We start from the raw sequence: 19,288 nt of genomic DNA on the forward strand, positions 1-19,288 counted from the left end.
TGTGTAATAAAGAGAGACCCAAATGTATTGGCTGTCAAAATCCTGATTTCTGTCGTGACGCCAAACAAGTTAGGACTTGTTTTTTCTGTAATGTCCCACACTGCAGATGCATTTCTAACCAATTAGTGTTTCAATGAAATTCTGTATCGGTTTATGGCTGAAGGATGCGTCTGAGAGCCTTGTTTGCGTGGGCATGTTTGCAGTGACGGTGCAGTCAATTCTCTTAGAAAAGTTTTCCACATACTTCTGGAACCTGACTGCAGGGATTTGTCCCCTTTCAGCTACGAGATGATCAGCGAGGTCAACCACTGATGTTAGGCAATAAGACCTGGTTTACAATCAGCCAGTTAAGCTATCCCAGAGGTATGTGACAGGGTTGAAGTCAGGGCTCTGTGAAGGCCATTCAAGTTCTTTTCACTCCAAACTCTGAAAAACATTTCCTAAGAAAACCTCACGTTGTGCATGAGGGCATTGTCAAGTTTAATCAGCAAAGGACTTTCTGCCCAGACAGTTGGAACAAATATGTAAGCACAAGACTGTCTACAGTATCGCTGAAGATTTCACTTAACAGCATGTCAGAAACTTGTGCAACGTCTGTTCCAGGCCAAACATTCACATAATCATATATTACACACATGTAAATATATATATGTTCTATCAAGAGCATGTGGAGGAATGTATAAAGGCATTTTGAAAACTCAAGAGCAGCATCTCAGTGTTTACAAGTACAAAGAACAGAAGACAACAAAAATCAGCTGTGATCACTGTACTGGCATTAAGAGTGGATGTACTCTGCAGTTTGTGTATGATCAGACTGCAATAAGGGCACCAATACCAGCACCATCTGCTGCCATCTACTGGTGGAATGCTACATGAAAAATAAAAAAGGCATACAAATGCTTCACATGGTGAAGTTTATCTATCACTAGTGACTTCCATCATTTTCCATTTAGTATTACCGCATCACATTATTCTCATTATGAGTTTAATTGTATAAATGCCCAGAGCTCTACATGTCTCAGCAGTCTCTAATTCCAGCCACCTGTCAAGCCTCGCATCTGAGATGAGGATAGCTCTCTACGGTGCGTGCAATCGCATCCTTCAGGCTGACCACCGGTGTGTAGCCCAGGTCTTCTTTGGCACGTTTACAGTTGTAGTAGTGGTGGGTTCCAGCCAGAGCCACTCTCATCGGTGTAAAAGTTGGCTTGAAAGATATTAAAGGACTCAATAGTACGGACAGCAGCCAGAGGAGAAGCGCCAGTCCGTACACCAAACTGTAAGGCAGGTGGTAGCGGGGAGGAGGATATCCAAGACCCACCAATACTTGAGACATGAAGTCCCAAAAGCGAATTGGCTCATCGTTGGTTATGTGATATGGCTGGAAGACAAATGGAGAAAAATTAAAGTAAATTAACTGATCGAAAAGCATGTTAACCACTTGGTGCCACCACTGCTGTGGATTTTATTTTAACTAACCTTCCCACATATGGGGGAGTCTGCTCTCAGCCGTTCAGCAGCCAGAATGTGTCCATGAACTACATTCTCCACAAAGGTGAAATCTACCAGATTGGTTCCATCACTGAAGGAGACAAAAACTAATTATTTAACTGAAAACCATCAAGACATCCTTTTTGAAAATAAGTACTAGGATCTGATAATTAGTGGTAGTAGCACGCTTTCATAGGAATTACAATGTTAAGTAGCTGTTGTCAGATGCTGCTAATCACATGAACAGTTGATCATCAGCAAGTGCGAGCACTGCTATGAAAGCAAACGTTTGAGCGCTTTATTGGCATTGAGCAGTCAGGTGTGTGGTAACACAATGCCACAATTCTCCCAGGAGTGAACAACTCAGCAAATTCACCCCAAGATCAGATTGAGTAATATTCAGAAAACTGCCCAAAAGCTACATCTCAGACTGTACATGTGTAAGTTGGCGTGTTAAAAGTTAAAGTTCATGACAGTACAATTCGTAAAAAACTGAAAAAGTACAGCCCATTTGTAAGGACTGCCAGGAGAAAGCCTCTTCTGTCATAAAAGAACACGGCAGCACAGCATAGGTTGGCATAATTACATCTGAACAAACCACAAGAGTTCTCGAACAATTTCCTTTGGATGGACCAAACCAAAGTTGAGATGTTTGACCAGAATACACAGTGCCACATTTGACAAAACCCAAACACATCATATCAGCATAAACATGGTAATGGAGGGAATCATGATTTTGGCTCGTTTTGCAGTCACGGGACCCGGACACCTTGCAGTCAACGAGTCGACCATGAAAAGTATTCTAAAGTCAAATGTAAGAACATTCATCTGACAGCTAAAATTCTGGCAAAACTGGGTTACGCAACAGGACAATGATCCCAAACACAGCTGAATGGCTGAAAAAGAACAGAATCAGTATGTTGCAATGAACCAGTCAAAGTCCACACCCCTTCCTGGCTGAAATACCATAGAAGGCCTTAAACAGAGTTGTGGGTAAACATCAATGAACTGAAGCAATGTTGTAAAAAGGAGTGGGCCAAAATTCCTCCACTTTTATGTGAGAGATTGATAACGTCATACAGAAAGCAATTCAAGTTTGTTTTGTTTTTCACATGGCTGTGTGGGCTGAGCCACTATCTCAAGGCTGCTTTCAGCTTCGTATTTCAGAAACACCAATACTTCACTGATAACTTAACTTGTTTATTAGAAGAGAATGCTAAAATCCTTGATTCAACTCGGTATTGTTTCACCATCAAAACCCACTCAAGACCAAAGAAAGCCTCGCTTTCAAATCCTACAACTCCATGTTGTCACTTTCTGTCAAATGCTGTGAGTCTAGCCTTCCACACCACAAACAACACATCACAGTGTTTTATGCTGAAGGCAGTACATGCAGATGCAGCAGCTGCTGGCTCCCTCAAAAATATATTGGGGGGTGTTTTTCTTGTCTTTTTGCTGACGCAGGCTTTACTCTGAGCTCTTATGACACACGTGCACTGATGTCGTCAAAGAAGCATAGGAATTGGACTAAAATCAGCAGACCTTCAGATCATCAGCAGTGATTGTTGCTGAACTGATTATCATTTAGTCTTATCAGTTTGTTAGTTGTGTTTTATCATATTCAAGCTGTTTCTATTAAGTGAGTGATTATTAAATTTTTAAAATGCTATGACTCACCCAATGATGAATTTCATTTTGCCCCTGCGAGCCGTGTCCACCAGGATGGGAACCAGCTGTGGATCTCGAGGACCAAAGATGCCGTGAGGCCGAATTGCAACTGTGAGGAAGCCCTTTTGCTTGTCACAAGCCTTGAGGACCAGCTAAACACAAAAAACAGAATAGGATACAGCTGCAAAAGAGTGTCTGCAACTTCCAGACTTCAGCTCTAAGCCCCTACAGGCCTCACTTTTCTCAGACAACCCACAGAATAGCAAATGGACAAGAAACAAGAATTAAGGAATAAAAATTTGGAGGGAAATAAATGTAACATTTGGACTCTCTCTGCACTAATACGCATTAAAAAAAAAAAACAAATTTAGCCTATGTGCTTTTGAACCTCATCATTTAGATGTCAGGTATCATAGGCTGTGCACCCAAGCCAAAAACCTGTTTTTCCATAAGGCAGCTGTTCTAGCGGTGACTAGATTTGAATTCTTTGAATTGGCTCTGATGGTTCAAGAACAGTTTTTAACCTAACTTACGTTAATATAGAAACCATTAACTCGAACGTTAAAATGTTACCAGATTAAATATTGGATCTTAACAAAATAATGCAACAAGATCATGTGGAGAGTGCATGTATATATGCATTTAAAAGCAAAAGAAGTAGGCTAGTAGGAATTTTTATTTGTTCGCATGTTAATAATAATAATAATAATAATAATAATAATAATAAATAATAGATTGCATTTATATAGCACTTTTCGAGACCCTCAAAGCGCTTAACAATTCCACTATTCATTCACATTCACACACTGGTGGAGGCAAGCTACAGTTCCCTGTGGGCTTGCATGGGCTTCCTCTGGGTAGTCTGGCTTCCCCCCCACAGTCCAAAGACATGCAGGTTAGGTTCAACACGCTCCAAAGCCCTATTGGTGACTCTAAACTGGCTGTAGGTGTGAATGGTTGTCTGTCTTCAGGTGTTAATCCTGTGATAGATTGGCAGCCGGTCCAGGGTGTACCCCACCTTTCGCCCTATGACAGCTAGAATAGGCTCCAGCCCCCTGTGACCGTGAATTGGATAAGTGGAAGAAGATGGATGGAAAAAGAGGTATACTATTAGATGGCTCAAATGTGGCCCTCCATTGTATAACAACTGAGTAATGAAGATAGGAAGATATGTCAGATGGAACAAATAATATGTTGAGAATTCAAAAAAAGATCTATTCATCATAATATTGCTGAGATGAGTCAGTTTACAGATTGGAAACAATACACAAATCTGTGTATTTATGCATTCATGCACAATCCACTGTGAGGTCTTTGTTTCTCGTTTTTCTCTCTTCCTTATGCCGTTATATTTGTCTTAAATTATCCATTTTATTTTAATATATTTAATAACATTTGCATCTCCATAATCTGCATAATTACTCCAGCTGTTCTGTTCAGCCATTATCAAGATGAGGGGTTTTTTTTTCTATGTATCTAACTGTACAGATACAAACAGTCTAGATGAGGCTTAAAAATGTGACAATAGAAAACAAGAGGCTAAATTATACTTGTAAATGCATTCAAATGAAATGCAAATGAAGAGTTTATTATTTCTCCTGTTCTCTCTAAAATGTATGACTGACTGCATCAAAAAGTGGAAATTAGAGCCTTCATTTCACTCCTATTTTGGTTTAAAATAACAAATAAAAATTTCTCTCTTGCCTTTGGGCTACAGTGCCAACTACAGGGCCTTGCCAGTCACACCAACAAACTCGAATACACCCTCCTACGTTCCTGCCTACCTTCTCCTGCTCAATTTTGGTCTTTGTGTAGTAGTCAATGGGCTTCTTGGCATACGGCAGATCCTCTCTCCCGTTCTTAACGTCAGTCCCCTCAAACACCACGCTGGCACTGCTGGTCAGGACCAACCTCTGGCAAAGAAAAAAACAAAACAAAACTGCACATTAAAGACACTTTGTCTTCTCTTATTCTCTAAAGAGTGAACTTTAGGCACCTAAATGCTCTCTCTCACCTGTACTCCAGACTCTATACAGGTCTGGATAACAGTCTGTGTGCCCTGGATGTTGACCCTCTCAAACAGAGCACGGTCGTCACTGGCAGGCGATGGAGAGGCACAGTGAAAGACCAAGGACACATCCTTCAGAGCTGCCAGCAGAGCCTGGAGCAGAACAAAGCAGACACCTGGTGAAATTTGGTTTGCATTTGTTTGTCCTGGGGAAGGAGTTTTGTTATCTGGTGCAAGAATGAATTAGAAAATTGCACTTAAAGAAATCTTTACTCTTTAAACTGACCCGATAAGCAATAATTTAAGGCCTTTTAACCCGATTATCACCCAATATTTTGTGGTCTAGCCATTTTTTTTTTCTTTTTTGACCTTTGAGCCCTCAGAGATCTGAAAGAGCAGCCTCACTTGTTTGTCGCACAGGTCTCCCTGGTAGAAGGTGACGCCGGGCAGCTCGTAGCTCTGACGGATGTCAAACACAGAAACAGAGTAGCCTCGGTCCAGCAGCTTCTCCACCAGGTGTCTGCCCAAGAAACCGGACCCCCCGATGACCGCACACCGTTTACTACTCTGTATCAAAACAAGCGGGGGGCGATTACTGACAAGCACACGTGAATATAAAATATCAAAGCACAACTGGGCTGATAATGATGTTTTAACTCACCGGTCGCACACGTGTAGCCATGGGAAACCAATGAGAAGTGACCAACACGTAAGTAAACCGTGGTGGGTCTCAGGCAGCGTGGGAAAAAGTTTTGCGTGGAGAAAATCGATGCTCAGCGCAGACAAGATAAATGTGACGACTTTTCGTACAAGAAGCATGCGACACTGTTTCCTGTGTCATATACCCGAGCCCAAGGAAACCGCGCACGACCCACCTGAAATGTTCAATCAGCTGAGAGAGAACCGCTCTCTCATTGGTCAAGTCACGAAGCTGACCCTTGCGAAAAGCCAGTAGTATTTGGGATACGTCAAAGAACGCCACCACATTGACCAATCAGGGGGCAGAAGCTTATTTCAGCCGTCCGCCAGCTCAAAAACCACGCCCCCTTGAAAATCTAACTTCAAGGAGCCAGCTTGAAAATCGTGATGTTTGATACTTAGTAGCCCAACAATCAACATCTTTTCTGCAGTATATCCGCTATCTCTCCTCTGCACATGTCCAAACCATCTCAGCCTTACTTCAAACATTTTGTTCTACAAGCCACTCAAACAGAGCTTACACAACTGCCAAAAATGAAAGTACTGCAAGCAGAGTGAAGGCTTTATAATGTGAGGCGTGTTGGCATATACAACCAGTAGCGGTTTTTGATAGGGGCGACACGGGCAGTCCTCGGTGCGCCTGCTCGCTGCTGAAGTCAAAGTAAACTTTATTGTCATCTCTGCTACATACAGTCCAGTATATAGAGAGACAATACGACGAGGCTCCAGTTACAGCAGTGCAAGTAAACAAACAATAAATATAAGAAGAGTAAGAAAATAAATATACACTTTAGGACCAGGAGTAAAGGGATCAATAACAATTTAAAATGTATAATTTACAGTTTGATGATTTAAAGTCTCACACACAACCCATCGAAAAGGGAGGGGGGGCGGCTGCTTCCAAATAGAGCACATTTCATTCATAATGATGTAAATCCAAGCCCATTATGTATTCCTTATTTGAATCCTGGGTTGTGCGAAATCCCAGAAATTCACCCTAGACAAAGCCAGTCTGTGAACTAAGGTGTAGGTCTATTAGGTTATGTTGTGGTGATCCTCGGGTTGGGGGATTTGTGTTCATACTGGAGTGCAAAATTAAAACCAATGGAAGATGGACAAGAAAAGTTCAAAGTCATCAGGTGCTCAGCTTAGAGAAAAGAGAAAAGAAGAGGAAGAGAAACGAGCAAAAGATACAGGAAAGCAGATGTGTCATTGGATAATGGCAGGTCATCCTGAAACAATCAGAATCAGAATCAGAATACTTTATTAATCCCTAAGGAAATAATGTGGATTACGGTTGCTCCAAAAATAAATCGTAAAACTCCAGAGGGAGTGTTCGCCCAGGGCGCCAAACAGGCTAGGACCGCCACTGTATACAACAGTGATAAAAATGAAGAATAGAAAAAATGACGCTAAAGAAAAAAATATATAAAACTGAGATCGTGCAAAAGAGCATGAATAAATAATATGCACACAGTGAGTCTGAGAAACAACAGCAAGAAGGTATAATACAGACTCGTGTTTGTGTGAGTTTTGCAGAGAGCAGCGAAATTGATTTCTTGAAGTGTTCTTTATGGCAGCAGGGTTCAGAAAGTCTGAGGGAGAATGAGGTCTGCTGGGTCTGCTGGGTGGAATGAAGCAGGGATGATGGATTGTGCGTGACTGAGAGCAGCTATATCAGTGAACCTCTGCTCCTCACTTACTCCAGCGCATCCAGATTCAGGCCAATGATGCTTCCAGCCTCGTGGATTAATTTGTTGATCCTGCAGGCATCTCTGGCACAGATCTCCACCATCTCGGTGCATATATTACAAGATCTGTGCTTAAGCATAAATAACTTGCTCACATATGATGCAAATGTCACAGAGTGTAGAAAAGTGTGTAGAAAAAATTAAATAAATAGATATATAAATAAAATAAGAAGAGCCTTCTAATTGCAGTATTAAACTCCATATAACTTGGACTAATAACTTCTCGTTTCATGTTCTTCTTTATTGATTCTGGAGAAGATTATGCTTTTTCCACGTCGTGCTAACCCTTATTATTATTATTATCATTGTGCATTATTGTGAGCAATGATGAGTTTATATAAGACTGTATTATATTGTGTTGTATATAAGCGTTTTATTTTACTTTTATATTTTTAATTTATGTTCTTTAGTGTGCACTGGGGGCCGTGGATGCATTGCAATTTCAAATTCCTGTCTATGATCTGTACTTATGGTTTTTGACAATAAAGCTGACTTTGACTTGATTTATTGTCTCATCAGACTGTGTTAGACTCTCAGTGTGTTTCTGAATCCCTAGCACGGAGGAAATTAAACTGATTACCACGAGGAATCACACCATTTACATAATGAAATGACATCATATCTATTTAGGTATGACTTCTCAGATCTCCACATTATCTCCAAGCAGCTTCTATCCGTAGCACACCTTCTGCGCCGCTGTGAATGTTGTTACCGTAAAGCACCCCGTGATTTTCACCAACCAATCAGCTTTTTTCCCGACTGTTGCGTTTGATTTCTACTTCTCGTTGTGCCTCCGTGCATCCTTTCTCTAACTCCTCCACGTCCAGGAACCACTGGTTGTCCGCTGGCACAAAAGGTAAACAAATCAAACATCCGCTTCGTGACACAAGCTGGTTCGCCTGCGCTTTTCTTTTTTCATCCACATTTTAGCAGGTAGGCTGTTACAGCGAAATAAGAACGATGCTTTACTGTATAACATATTTCTCCCAGACTAGGTGTCATTAAAGCAGTGATGTAAACTGGAAACCGCTTTATTGTCTTCCCCTTCCCAAAATGACAGCGTCACAGCCCAGACGAAAACAGTGATTGGCCTAAAAGATCTGCAGCCAGATTTGCCAGGTACACATAGAGCAACTGATGGTGAGTGAACATATTTCATTATTTAGAAATTACGTAATTCCGTGTTCGTTTGTGGCATCTGACTGGTATAACTTGTAAACCGGCAGTGGTTAGGTATGGGGGAAAACACGTTTTGAATACAATACTTTATATTTTTTCCTCCTGTGTCCCCACCACCAGGCAACCGTTGCCAAGAGACCATCCCTGCAGGGTCCGGTGCCCCCTCCTCGCAAGAAGACAGCCCCCAAGCCAGAGCTGACGGAGGTACAGAAGCAGGAGATCCGGGAGGCCTTTGAGCTGTTTGACACTGATGGCTCTGGATACATCGATGTGAAGGAGCTTAAGGTAAAATATCTCATGCCCTGATGTCTACATGTACAGTTAGCTGCATATATAGTTATTTGGCACACTCATCATTTAGTGCTTCATTTAGCCAAATTTATTTAAGTTCAACTGAAATGATGACTATCGACCCAAAGTAAAGACTTTGTTCACTATTTTGAAAGGGCTTAAATATATAAGGGGATAAAATAAGTTCATTTTTTAAAATGTTTTTCTGCTGGTAAATACTCATTCTCATTGCACAGTGATGGACTCTGTTTGGAAGCAACCTTACAATCTTCTATTTGAAGTTTTTTTTTTACCTTTTTTTAAGACCGGCTAAAGACCAGATTAATTGTTATTATGTCCCACTGATACGATACATAATTTATCCTGCCGCTGCTAAGGAAGGATAATTACCTATGTATGCTTTGAATATCTGCGTTTCTTACTCTGTGTCAGGTTGCCATGAGAGCTCTGGGATTTGAACCAAAGAAAGAGGAGATCAAGAAGATGATAGGTGAAGTTGATAAGGATGGCACAGGAAAGATCTCCTTTGCAGACTTCCTCATTGTCATGACGCAGAAAATGGTAGACATGTGTTGCATTGCTTTTAATTCTATGTTACTAAAGAGTTGTATTGTCCGGAGTAAAGTACTCTCCCTCTTCTCTAATTTTAGGCTGAAAAGGACTCTAAGGAGGAGATCTTAAAAGCTTTCCGGCTGTTTGATGACGACGAGACGGGCAAGATATCATTCAAGAATCTGAAGAGGGTAGCCAAAGAGCTTGGGGAGAACCTGACAGATGAAGAGCTGCAGGTGAGGCTCTACATCATGGCATAAAAGAGCTAATAATAAAATATCAAAAGCATATTACTGTATCTAGCTGGTGGGTTGTGTTGACAAAGCCAAAGGCTGTGAAGGCAGTTTAGAATAATGTCAACACAGCATTTGCTCATGAATGCTATCAAGCCAGCTTGTTTTGCTTTCTCCATCTCTCAGTTCTTCTTTTCATTTCCTCGTGTTTTGTGTGTTTCTGCAGGAAATGATAGATGAAGCGGACAGGGATGGAGATGGGGAAGTGAACCAGCAGGAGTTCCTGCGCATTATGAAAAAAACCTGCCTGTACTGAAGCAAATGAAAGGCATTAAGGTTGGGTGGACCAGGCTGGATCAGTGAGGGTGTTTTGCTGCTCATCCATTTATCCAGAAAACAAAACCTTATTATCGTTGTATAGTGCCATAATTTTTTTTTAAATCAGTCAAGACATTTAAGCTTCAAAAACTACAATCATTACAAAACCTTTAAAGACTTGGACAAAAAGTCTAGCAAAATGCCAAACCACCCTTCTTTCAGTTACATGACAACATACTGCCAAAACTGTAAGAGTACACCCTCTTACCTGTTAGAATGCTGCATTCATTTATGAAGGATATATATTGATAATATTATAGAGGTTATTCATCGTGCCTGCACCAATACAGTGACACGTAGTACATTCCAGCGCTTTGTGTGATACTTTGTGCATTATGTTAGCAGTGTCTGTTCACTCTCGTATACTGGTGACTCCCATTACCGTCTCATGTTTCGGCTCTTTTATACTGGTTTTCCTGGGAAAATTTGCAATGCAGTGAAGGTGTTTGTTAACCACTGACGACTGGAGAGCGCTCTGTCTCATCTCCGTGCTGCCTGTGGATTTGTGCCTGTGCCTCTTAAAGGGGTAATTCTCACAATCAGGGAAGCTGCCTCTTAGCACACCATCATCTTGGATCCCACACCTACAGGCCATTACACACCAAGTGCATTTTAAAAAAAGTGACATAAAATTTAGAATTTTTTTCTGTTCCAAACTTTTGCGGAAAATTCGTCCTCAAAACCAACATCAAGCGATGATGAGTCGGTCCTGGGAAGTTCTGGGTTCATCCAAGCTGTATCACGACTGCTTCCGGACATATTTCATGATGTCAGTGGGGCAGTTTGAGCTCTTGTTGGCAGAGTTGGGAACACATTCGTGTTCAGAGAGCCGACTGACCCAGAGCAGTGTCTGAGGTAAAATACTGTTATCTAACTATTTGTATATTCAGTACTGTGCATGATTCAAGGTACAGCACACTTCTTGCCAAGTGAAAAAATCGAGCTTGTTTCAAACATATAAATGACTGCATTAAGAATAGGTGACTCTCATAAAATATTTTTAACCAACAAAATATTCGCACAGATTTTATGCGTCCGGTGTGTAAAGCCTTAAGGCTGTGTAAAATAAAACATGGATGTAGCCTTGTGAAACCTTGTTTAGAAGCTTTCACTTGAACAATTTGCCCATTTCATTTTTTTTTTAAATAACTCTTTCACCCATAAAGATGACCTTTGAATGCCTCCCCGTACCTTTAATGACCACTTTGACACCTCTGTATTTATCAATAAAGGTGTGGTTTGACCACCTTTAGTGCTCAAATAGTTTCCAAGGGTAGTTGCATTTGCAGACACCCCCCTCACTAAATTCTGACCAACACACAGTCATTTTGTTGTACAAAAAAAACAGTCAGTTTAGAAAACAGCTTCAAGGGTTACTCTTAGTAGGCTTTTAACAGGTAACAGGCAACGCTGAGTTTAACTCTTAAAGAGTTAAACTCAGCATTACCTGGGTGTGACTGTGAAAGAAACAACACTGCTTGACCATATAGTAGTGAGTTGTATACCTGCACTAATACAGTTTTAAAAAAGAAGAATCAAAATAGCATCATGCTGATGTGAAACATGTGTCTGAGACCCTTATTTAGTGAAGAAGCTGTGTACTTAGCTTATAGGTCAAATAAGTACTACAGCAGTTTGTTTAAAGACCTTTGGAACTACAAGAGCTGCCCCTAGTGGCCTGTGAAGGAAATGCAGGCTTAAGTCAGTTTGCATTGGCTTCACTTTCCAGGTCCAGAAGCTGCGTCCTTGTTTTTTTTATGTACAGTTTTTGGTCACATTGTCTTAAAGGGATTGTTAATATATTTTCTGTCATGCTTTTGTGCGTATTTTATCATCAATATTCCTGAATGTTTTACATAATGTCTTGTGAATTGAATTATATAAACAGCACAACAGTATTTCAGTTAAAATTAAACCCATTGAAGCAATTTGTCCTCGTGTCCTGTTTATTTTTACTTTTATTTTTAAATGAGCATTGCTCATTTGAGTGGCTCGACTTTGGATTTATCTCCAATTTTTTTAAGTTGCATCATAAAACCTTGAATGTATTTTTTTCTGATGCTATTAAACACAGATACTATGCGGTCTTCTGCTGCTGTAGCCATTCTGCTTCAAGGTTTGACAGGTTCTGTGCTCTTCTGCATATCTTGGTTGTAATGAGTGATTATTTGAGTCACTGTTGCCTGAAGTTCTGACAGCTTGAAGCAGTCTGGCCAGTCTGACCTTCAGGAGGCCACCTTGACTATGCTTCAGTGTATTGGGTTGCTGCAATTTGTCTGAGTACTTAGATGCGATCTTTAATAAGCAGCTGAACAGATAACCAATCAAGTGGCCAGTGAGCATATATGCAGACTGGTTGTGCGTTAAGCCCAAGTAACACCTATCCCTATCCAAAACAGTATGTTGTCATGTGGCCTCCAAACAAAATACATAAAATAAACAGGTGATGTTCTCCAGAGTAAATGACAGTAGAAAATGGTGTATATTGTGAGTCACTAACAAACAGTGAACTGTACAAATATAATATAGAATTTACAAACCAATGACAAGGCCTGATTAGTAGCGCCCAAGATCAAAAACTGGGTCACAGAAAAATCTTCCCCACATCCTAAAATAACTGCTTTGATTGTCCTGATGAGTTGCTGAAAAAGCATTGATTATGATGATTTAGCTCAAATGTTTGTGAGAATAATATCTAAGAAGGGTTTGGTTAATTAAAAAAAATCCAAAATCAAAATGTGCAGACCTACCTGGAGATTATTGCAGAGGAGAAGGTGTATGAGGAGCAAGAACCGAGTGTGTCTGAGGAGTGATGGGGAGCGCGGGATGACAATGAGCAGAGGAACACTGAGCATTGTGTTCAGGCTGTAGCTAGCGCACGTGCTGACCATCTTAAAGAATTAAACTTTATTTGAAGACTTGAAGGTGCAAAACCAACAAACAAACGAAAAAAAACCGCACCAGCACAGCATTAAAAGGCTCATATCAGACATTTACCATGGTACTGTCACTTATTAAGTATGACATTGTTTGATGCTATCATCTACACAAGCACACAATCAGAAACATTTACTTTCTATTCATTCAGTTTTTCCAGTTACAGCAACTCTAATGATCAACAGACAAACAGAAAAAAAAAACATTGAGAATCATAGCTGCTCAATAATGTAAGACTATCTGACTGAGATATTTCATAGGCTGCCTGTGTAAAGGACACATACTGGCTCAGCTTTGACTCAGTTTAGTCTTCGAGGCAAAGTCTGCACTAAGTTTCCGCATCACCTCTGCATGACTCTGTCCTGCTAGCTCCTGTCGTACACTCGAGTAATTTTCCTTGACAAAGTTGGCAAAAGGCGTGGGAGCACGTGGCTTAGAAGGCGTCAACAAGACAAGCTGACCAGTGCAGAGGGCGCACACAAATCTCTGCGTGTCCAGTGACTTGGAATGACGGCCGATCCTATATGGAATCACAGTAAAAAAAAAAAAAAAGAGACATTAATCAGGCTGAAATGAGCTCAAACGCTCTGGAAACACACAGTGACTCATAAAATGGAGTAAGTGGTTTTGGTTTACATACGTGTTCTTGCAGCGAGTGCACTGGTACTGGAATTTGTACTTGATGTCATAGCTGTGGCAGCGCGTGACCATCGGCAGCTCCGGATGTGCCAGTGTTGCTTTGCGAGCATAGAGCTTCCAGAAGTTTCCATGCCCGTCCCTTACACCGTTAATCAGCCATGTTGCAGCATGACACATTTCATGTATCAGTGTGTCCCTGAGACGATCTAGCAGGGAAGCACAAAGACAATGTTGTCATACAAAACGAGGTACCTCGTATATATGCGCACGCACATATTCAGGAACAACAGCACAGTAAGAGATTCTAAAGCTCCACAAGGTCGCAGCTTCCCTGACAAGCAAATAATTCTAGGGGACCTTAGTAAGCCATTACCTGCAGAGTCACAGACTTTCTCTGACAGTTCTATGCGGGCGTAGCGGTTTCCTCCACCCTTTTCCTGCCCTGTAACGCAGTAGCCAGCTGTTTTACGCATCTTCTTATTCCAGGTCACTGACATATTCGCAGGGAGCTAAAAAGAAAGAAAGTTAGAAATAAATGAAAACAAAAACTCACCCTGTTAGCAAAGACATTAAACAATGCAATGTATAAATATTTCGTTCTTTACGCAGAGCGTTTCATCATATTTAATTTACAATAATAATAATATAAAAAGAATACTGGAGTTTTAAATTGTACATCAATATTGAAAGAACTGCATGGGAGATTCCGGCCTTTGCTCACAGTTCATATCTTCATTCTTGAAACTCATTAGTGAGCATTTTATCATTTAGCACAACAGCTATCCTACACAAAACAACCAGAGAGCTTTGCAGCTTCAATATGTGACCCATCCTTGACTTGTTTATGTCTAACAACATAACACACAATATATTACAGATGGTGGTTCTACTATGGCTGCCAATAGACTTTAGGCAACCAGTGAAAGCAAGGGGTATTTCACAAAGTCTGGAGATTTTCTTTTACGTCACGTGCATCAAATTAAATATTCCTCAACTTCAAATGGAAAACAGTCTAGTAAACAATGACTCTTCATTACCTTACTCTCAAACACTGTGGTGTTGTACAGGTGGTAGAGTTTACTTGTGAGTGCCTCTTTGTTCTGCTTAAAGCTGCCCACATAGCTGGAGCTGGGATTTGTGAGCGACTGCAGGAAGCAGCCCGGGGTCTTACACAGCACATTCCTAGAGGGAAGCAAACAGAGCAAAATGAAGACAAACGTTCGTGTATAAAAGGAAAAGGCTCACTATCTGGTGCCCAATTAGTGCATCCACTAGACGCACTTGCTGGTTGGACCGTGTCTTGGCTCGCTCTGACTGACGGCTGGCTTCAAGATCGATGATTTTCCAGGTGTCTTCACACCTAATGATTTAGAGCCTGGTGTTTGGGATACAGAAGGAACTGAGACTGTCCCAGCAGGCTCCTTATTGCTCTCTAAATTTAATTGGAAAAAGGAGAGCAAGAGATATGAGCATGACAAAAAAAAACAAAAGACTGTCAGATTCAAACATTCAGAATTAAGCAGTTACCGTACCTTTGCTGTTGTTCGGTAGGAATGAATTCCCTATGAAATTGTTTTTCTTTTTCAGTCTCTCCAGCAGGGATGTGAACTCCTCCTCAGAACTGCTTGAATCATCCAGCTTGGAAGGCATTGAAAAAGTGCGCTTGGGAGAGATCACTAATGTTTTAGCTCCGTTTGAAGGACGACACAAAGGAGACAGAGCAGGAGGAGAGGGGAGTGACGGCGAAGTTTCATCGTCATTGCACAGAGGAGGAGTATTCTCACTGGTCTTTGGAAGTGACTTGGGCCTCGTGTGACGGGTTCTCCAAGTGCTCTTCAGCACAATATTATCATCATCCTCATCATCGCTGACAAAGACAGGTGAATTATACAGAGACAGGGGTCGCCTTGTTTGAGGCTGGGATGTTGGAGTATTGGTCTTCTTAGGAACTACAAAAAAATTTGAGACAAAAATAAATAAATTAACAGACTTTTACATATGCATCTGACACATATTTAAAAAAGCAGCAACAGGGAAATTAGAAAAAACAAGACGCCTGATACATCAACAAAAGCTTTGTATACAACCAGAAAATAATTTGCAAAGTGAAGAACAATCCTCTCCCGGTTTGTAAACCACACAGCAAGTGAACACTGTCACGTAGGCATAAACAACTAGGTGTGACTGATTGATAATCTAGGCCGTAGATCAGTCAGGTGCAACTTCCCAAGATGAGATTTTAGCTCATTTCCCCATTAATGAATTAAATCAATATCACTGTTATATTAGAAGCAACACAACAGGCTGCCTTGCTGATGCAACTCCAAAGGGATTTGTGTCTCCTCCCGGGATCAAATGGTAGGTAAATGTGAAGGCTGTGTCATTTATTGTTGCATGTGACATCTCCCGACATTATTTGGGATCATGCTGGAAGTGAGGAACAACAGCAAAATTACCTTTGAAAGATGATTTTGGCTCAACAAAGTCATCATCTGATGAGTAGTCGTCAACTATAAAATTATGGAGGCTGTGAAATTAACCCAGGGGGAAAATGTTTAGCAGTAAATAACATTTACTTCTGACGGGAAATAAAAGTGGTGGATAAAAATTCATCGGACTCACCTGTCCTCACTGCCACTTTTAGATGTCTTCTTGGGTTTGGTATTGGGAGTTTTTGCCCGCTGAAGAACTTCAATGAGCAAAGATAAAATATCCAAAAATTGTATTGGTGGGATATATAGACAAAATCTAACCAGAAGAATGACATTAGCACTTACATGTTTCAAAAGCAGTATTGTCATCATCTGAGCTCACCACCACAATGTTTGAACTGAAAATAATAAAAGTGCTTTTTAAATACTTTAGTTATATCATAATATAGTCATTAGTGTGAACTGATAAATCAGATAGAAAATCTAGATCAGAAAAAGACAAAATGCTTCATGAAAACATTTTCATACCTGCCTGTCTTTGCAGGACTGCGTGGCTTGTGTGAAGTGGCTTTAGCTTGGGGTGTGGCTTTTTCCATAAGAACTAAGGCATTAAAGGGTAATAGGAAAAAAATTAAATCCATACATGAAACCAAAGTCACACCTTTAAGCATTGTACATTAATAAAAAATTTTTTTTTAAAAAGCCCAAACACTTACACCTGTCAAATTCATCGTCACTCGATTCGCTCAACGCAGAGTTTCTCCACTTACTTGCTGATCCATGACCACTTGTGCCAGCATGACGACTCTTACCAATTTTACTCATCAACTGCAAACAGAAGCAACAACAATAATAATGTTTATTTATTTATTCATTTTCAATCATTTACTTCATGGTGATACCATCACTTTTAAATGCAAATCAACAAAATCAACCCCTGCCATAGTGGGTCTCCAAAAAAATAAATAAAATCTGTATATTTAACAAAATTATTTTCTTAGACATTAATAAAGTGCTACCTGAGTACCAACATTTTGACATTAGACTATCAATTGATATTTTTCTTTTTGTTTTGGTTACCATATTTGCTCAATCCAGCATACAAGTTGAATGAAAATAGCATTTTTGTAACTAAGAATGTTTCTAGAGGCTTCAATTGACATTGTGAAATACAACTGTACTCCATTCAAAAATCATTTTTTATACAAATATTTATTTAAACAACCAGCCATCACACAGTTTTGATGCACCTGCCCCAAATTACAGATCGTGATGCCATGACATTTATTATTTGACCAAATTCATTGAAGTTTGAGTTTGTCTTTAATAGTTTTGAGATATTCATGCTGAAACAATTCCTCAGATGTAAAAGTGCGGAACAAATATTGTCGACCTAGGTTGACGGACTATTTAAAAAACGTATCTCTTAAAAGGTATCTGATATATGAAGCTAAAAGGGAGACGATCGATCATCTCTCCTCTGTCTCAAACGCTGTACTTGAGAGCTATTCTCTGTTCCAGCAACCCAGGCTAATAGTGCCAGTGTGTTTACCAGTTTTTAATGAAGTCCGCGATAATTTAGGGGTTTAAAAAAAGTATGCAGCAAACCTTCTTTTCCGTTTCCTCCAGTCCTCCCTCATCCATCCACCCCATTCTTTTAGCCACTTTGTGAAAAGACTTAGACGTAGCATCGTTCATAGTTTCCTTCAAGTCTGCAATAGCACACAATAGCACGAGCCATTTAAAGTTTGCTCCAGCGCTAACATCAAGCTGGTTTTTTATAACATCATAAAACCACAGAGTGCTGCTAATTGATAGTTTTTACCAAACATTTTTCATTTAACCAATTAATTTTTCTGGTTGGAACAAAATATATCTATATGGTTGAGGGGTTACAGCCTTTAGCTGAGCAGCGTTAGCGTTACCGTTAGCAACGGGGTCTCTAGCGTTAATCAACTAACATTAACAAGAGCTAGCTGGTTCATTTTCCCCCATTAGCACACACTGAATTACCGACTTATAAAACAAACAAACGAACCCGACAATATTTGTTATTTCATTACCAATTGCGCTTCTGTTATAAGAGAATAAGAGTGGCTGAGAGAATAGGGAAGCAACTACGAAGTTAAATTCAAATCTTGTGCTCCATTGCACCGGAAGTTGTCACCGTGATATTGGACCAATCGTAGCGCGTTCGGAGTGGCACTGAACCATCTTGTCCACACCTACGTTTGCAGGAAAATAATCACGTAGACAAATTTCACAGGAAGATAAAGTTCAATTCAGTTTTTAATGCAATTCTACTTTTAATAGAAAAAATAATCTGTCAAATTGATGTTTAAATTACTGTGGTAGAAATTAATTACAGCAAGTCGTTATACGTCACCCAAACCAACTAGTCACACTGTCTAACTAGACTTGTCATGGCTAACAAAACTTAAATTAATCTATGTGCACATTTGTTATATCTCATCTTACCAGATAATATGAAAGTCTTCTATTACCTGTATCACTTGACTTGGTTGGCTGTCATGCATCAGTCTGACAAGGAATCGCCATGGCTTTTAGTAGCTCCAGACGTACCAACTATGCATTTATATATTGAATATTTTTATTATCTGATTTATGACAGTCTTATTGGACAGCCACATGTCCTACAGTCAGTCTGTGAATTCATCATCTATGTATTCTAGATTAGAATGTTGGTCAACTATGAATTTTGACATTCACTCCACAGATCATGCACAAGTATGCAGATTATATAACTACTGACACAAGTTAGCAAAGCAAATGGCATTTAAAGGAGATCCATACTTGAACTCCAATGACAATATAAGTTACCAATGCTTTTTCTCATTAAGTGCATGTAACATAAATATCCAGAGGAAATTGTTCAATTGTTACCACTAATGTTAAATAAAAACATGGGGGGGGGGGGGAGAAATAAAATAAAAAAATAAAAGTCAGCCATTTGGTTTTTCACTGAATTTCTTCTTCCACCTGGTTGGGGGACTGGTATACTTGTGAATGCAG

The 19,288-nt window shown here is 40.1% G+C and overlaps 3 protein-coding genes across 4 annotated transcripts; 1 reads left to right on the forward strand and 2 right to left on the reverse strand.

Moving 5' to 3' along the window:
• Positions 1-591: 591 nt before the first annotated feature.
• Positions 592-6,001, reverse strand: nsdhl (NAD(P) dependent 3-beta-hydroxysteroid dehydrogenase NSDHL). The gene is made up of 7 exons (XM_085369990.1): positions 5,826-6,001; positions 5,570-5,731; positions 5,171-5,317; positions 4,941-5,069; positions 3,166-3,308; positions 1,477-1,579; positions 592-1,378 (listed from the first exon to the last, which is right to left on the reverse strand). The coding sequence occupies exons 1-7, from the start codon at positions 5,844-5,846 to the stop codon at positions 1,046-1,048; spliced, it is 1,038 nt and encodes a 345-aa protein (XP_085226116.1). The 5' UTR covers positions 5,847-6,001; the 3' UTR covers positions 592-1,045.
• Positions 6,002-7,593: 1,592 nt separating this feature from the next.
• cetn2 (centrin, EF-hand protein, 2) lies at positions 7,594-10,185 on the forward strand. The gene is made up of 6 exons (XM_085364311.1): positions 7,594-7,662; positions 8,295-8,380; positions 8,907-9,078; positions 9,517-9,645; positions 9,735-9,872; positions 10,096-10,185. Exons 1-6 carry the CDS (start codon positions 7,594-7,596, stop codon positions 10,183-10,185), a joined length of 684 nt encoding a protein of 227 aa, XP_085220437.1.
• A 3,287-nt stretch (positions 10,186-13,472) lies between these two features.
• On the reverse strand, positions 13,473-17,953 carry gcna (germ cell nuclear acidic peptidase). 2 transcript variants are annotated; one of them, XM_085370001.1, is made up of 12 exons: positions 17,864-17,953; positions 16,972-17,083; positions 16,784-16,856; positions 16,601-16,653; positions 16,446-16,512; positions 16,280-16,350; positions 15,356-15,772; positions 15,105-15,255; positions 14,861-15,005; positions 14,197-14,332; positions 13,825-14,029; positions 13,473-13,704 (listed from the first exon to the last, which is right to left on the reverse strand). In XM_085370001.1, exons 1-12 carry the CDS (start codon positions 17,951-17,953, stop codon positions 13,473-13,475), a joined length of 1,752 nt encoding a protein of 583 aa, XP_085226127.1. The 2 variants fall into 2 exon arrangements, with proteins under 2 accessions (XP_085226127.1, XP_085226136.1); XM_085370010.1 differs by having other exon boundaries at positions 15,105-15,244; positions 15,351-15,772.
• Positions 17,954-19,288: the final 1,335 nt, after the last annotated feature.

This window comes from Diplotaxodon limnothrissa, linkage group LG2 (genome assembly GCF_057381915.1).
Source record: "Diplotaxodon limnothrissa isolate DT_005_m linkage group LG2, D_limnothrissa_male_GT1.1, whole genome shotgun sequence".
NCBI lineage: Eukaryota > Metazoa > Chordata > Actinopteri > Cichliformes > Cichlidae > Diplotaxodon > Diplotaxodon limnothrissa.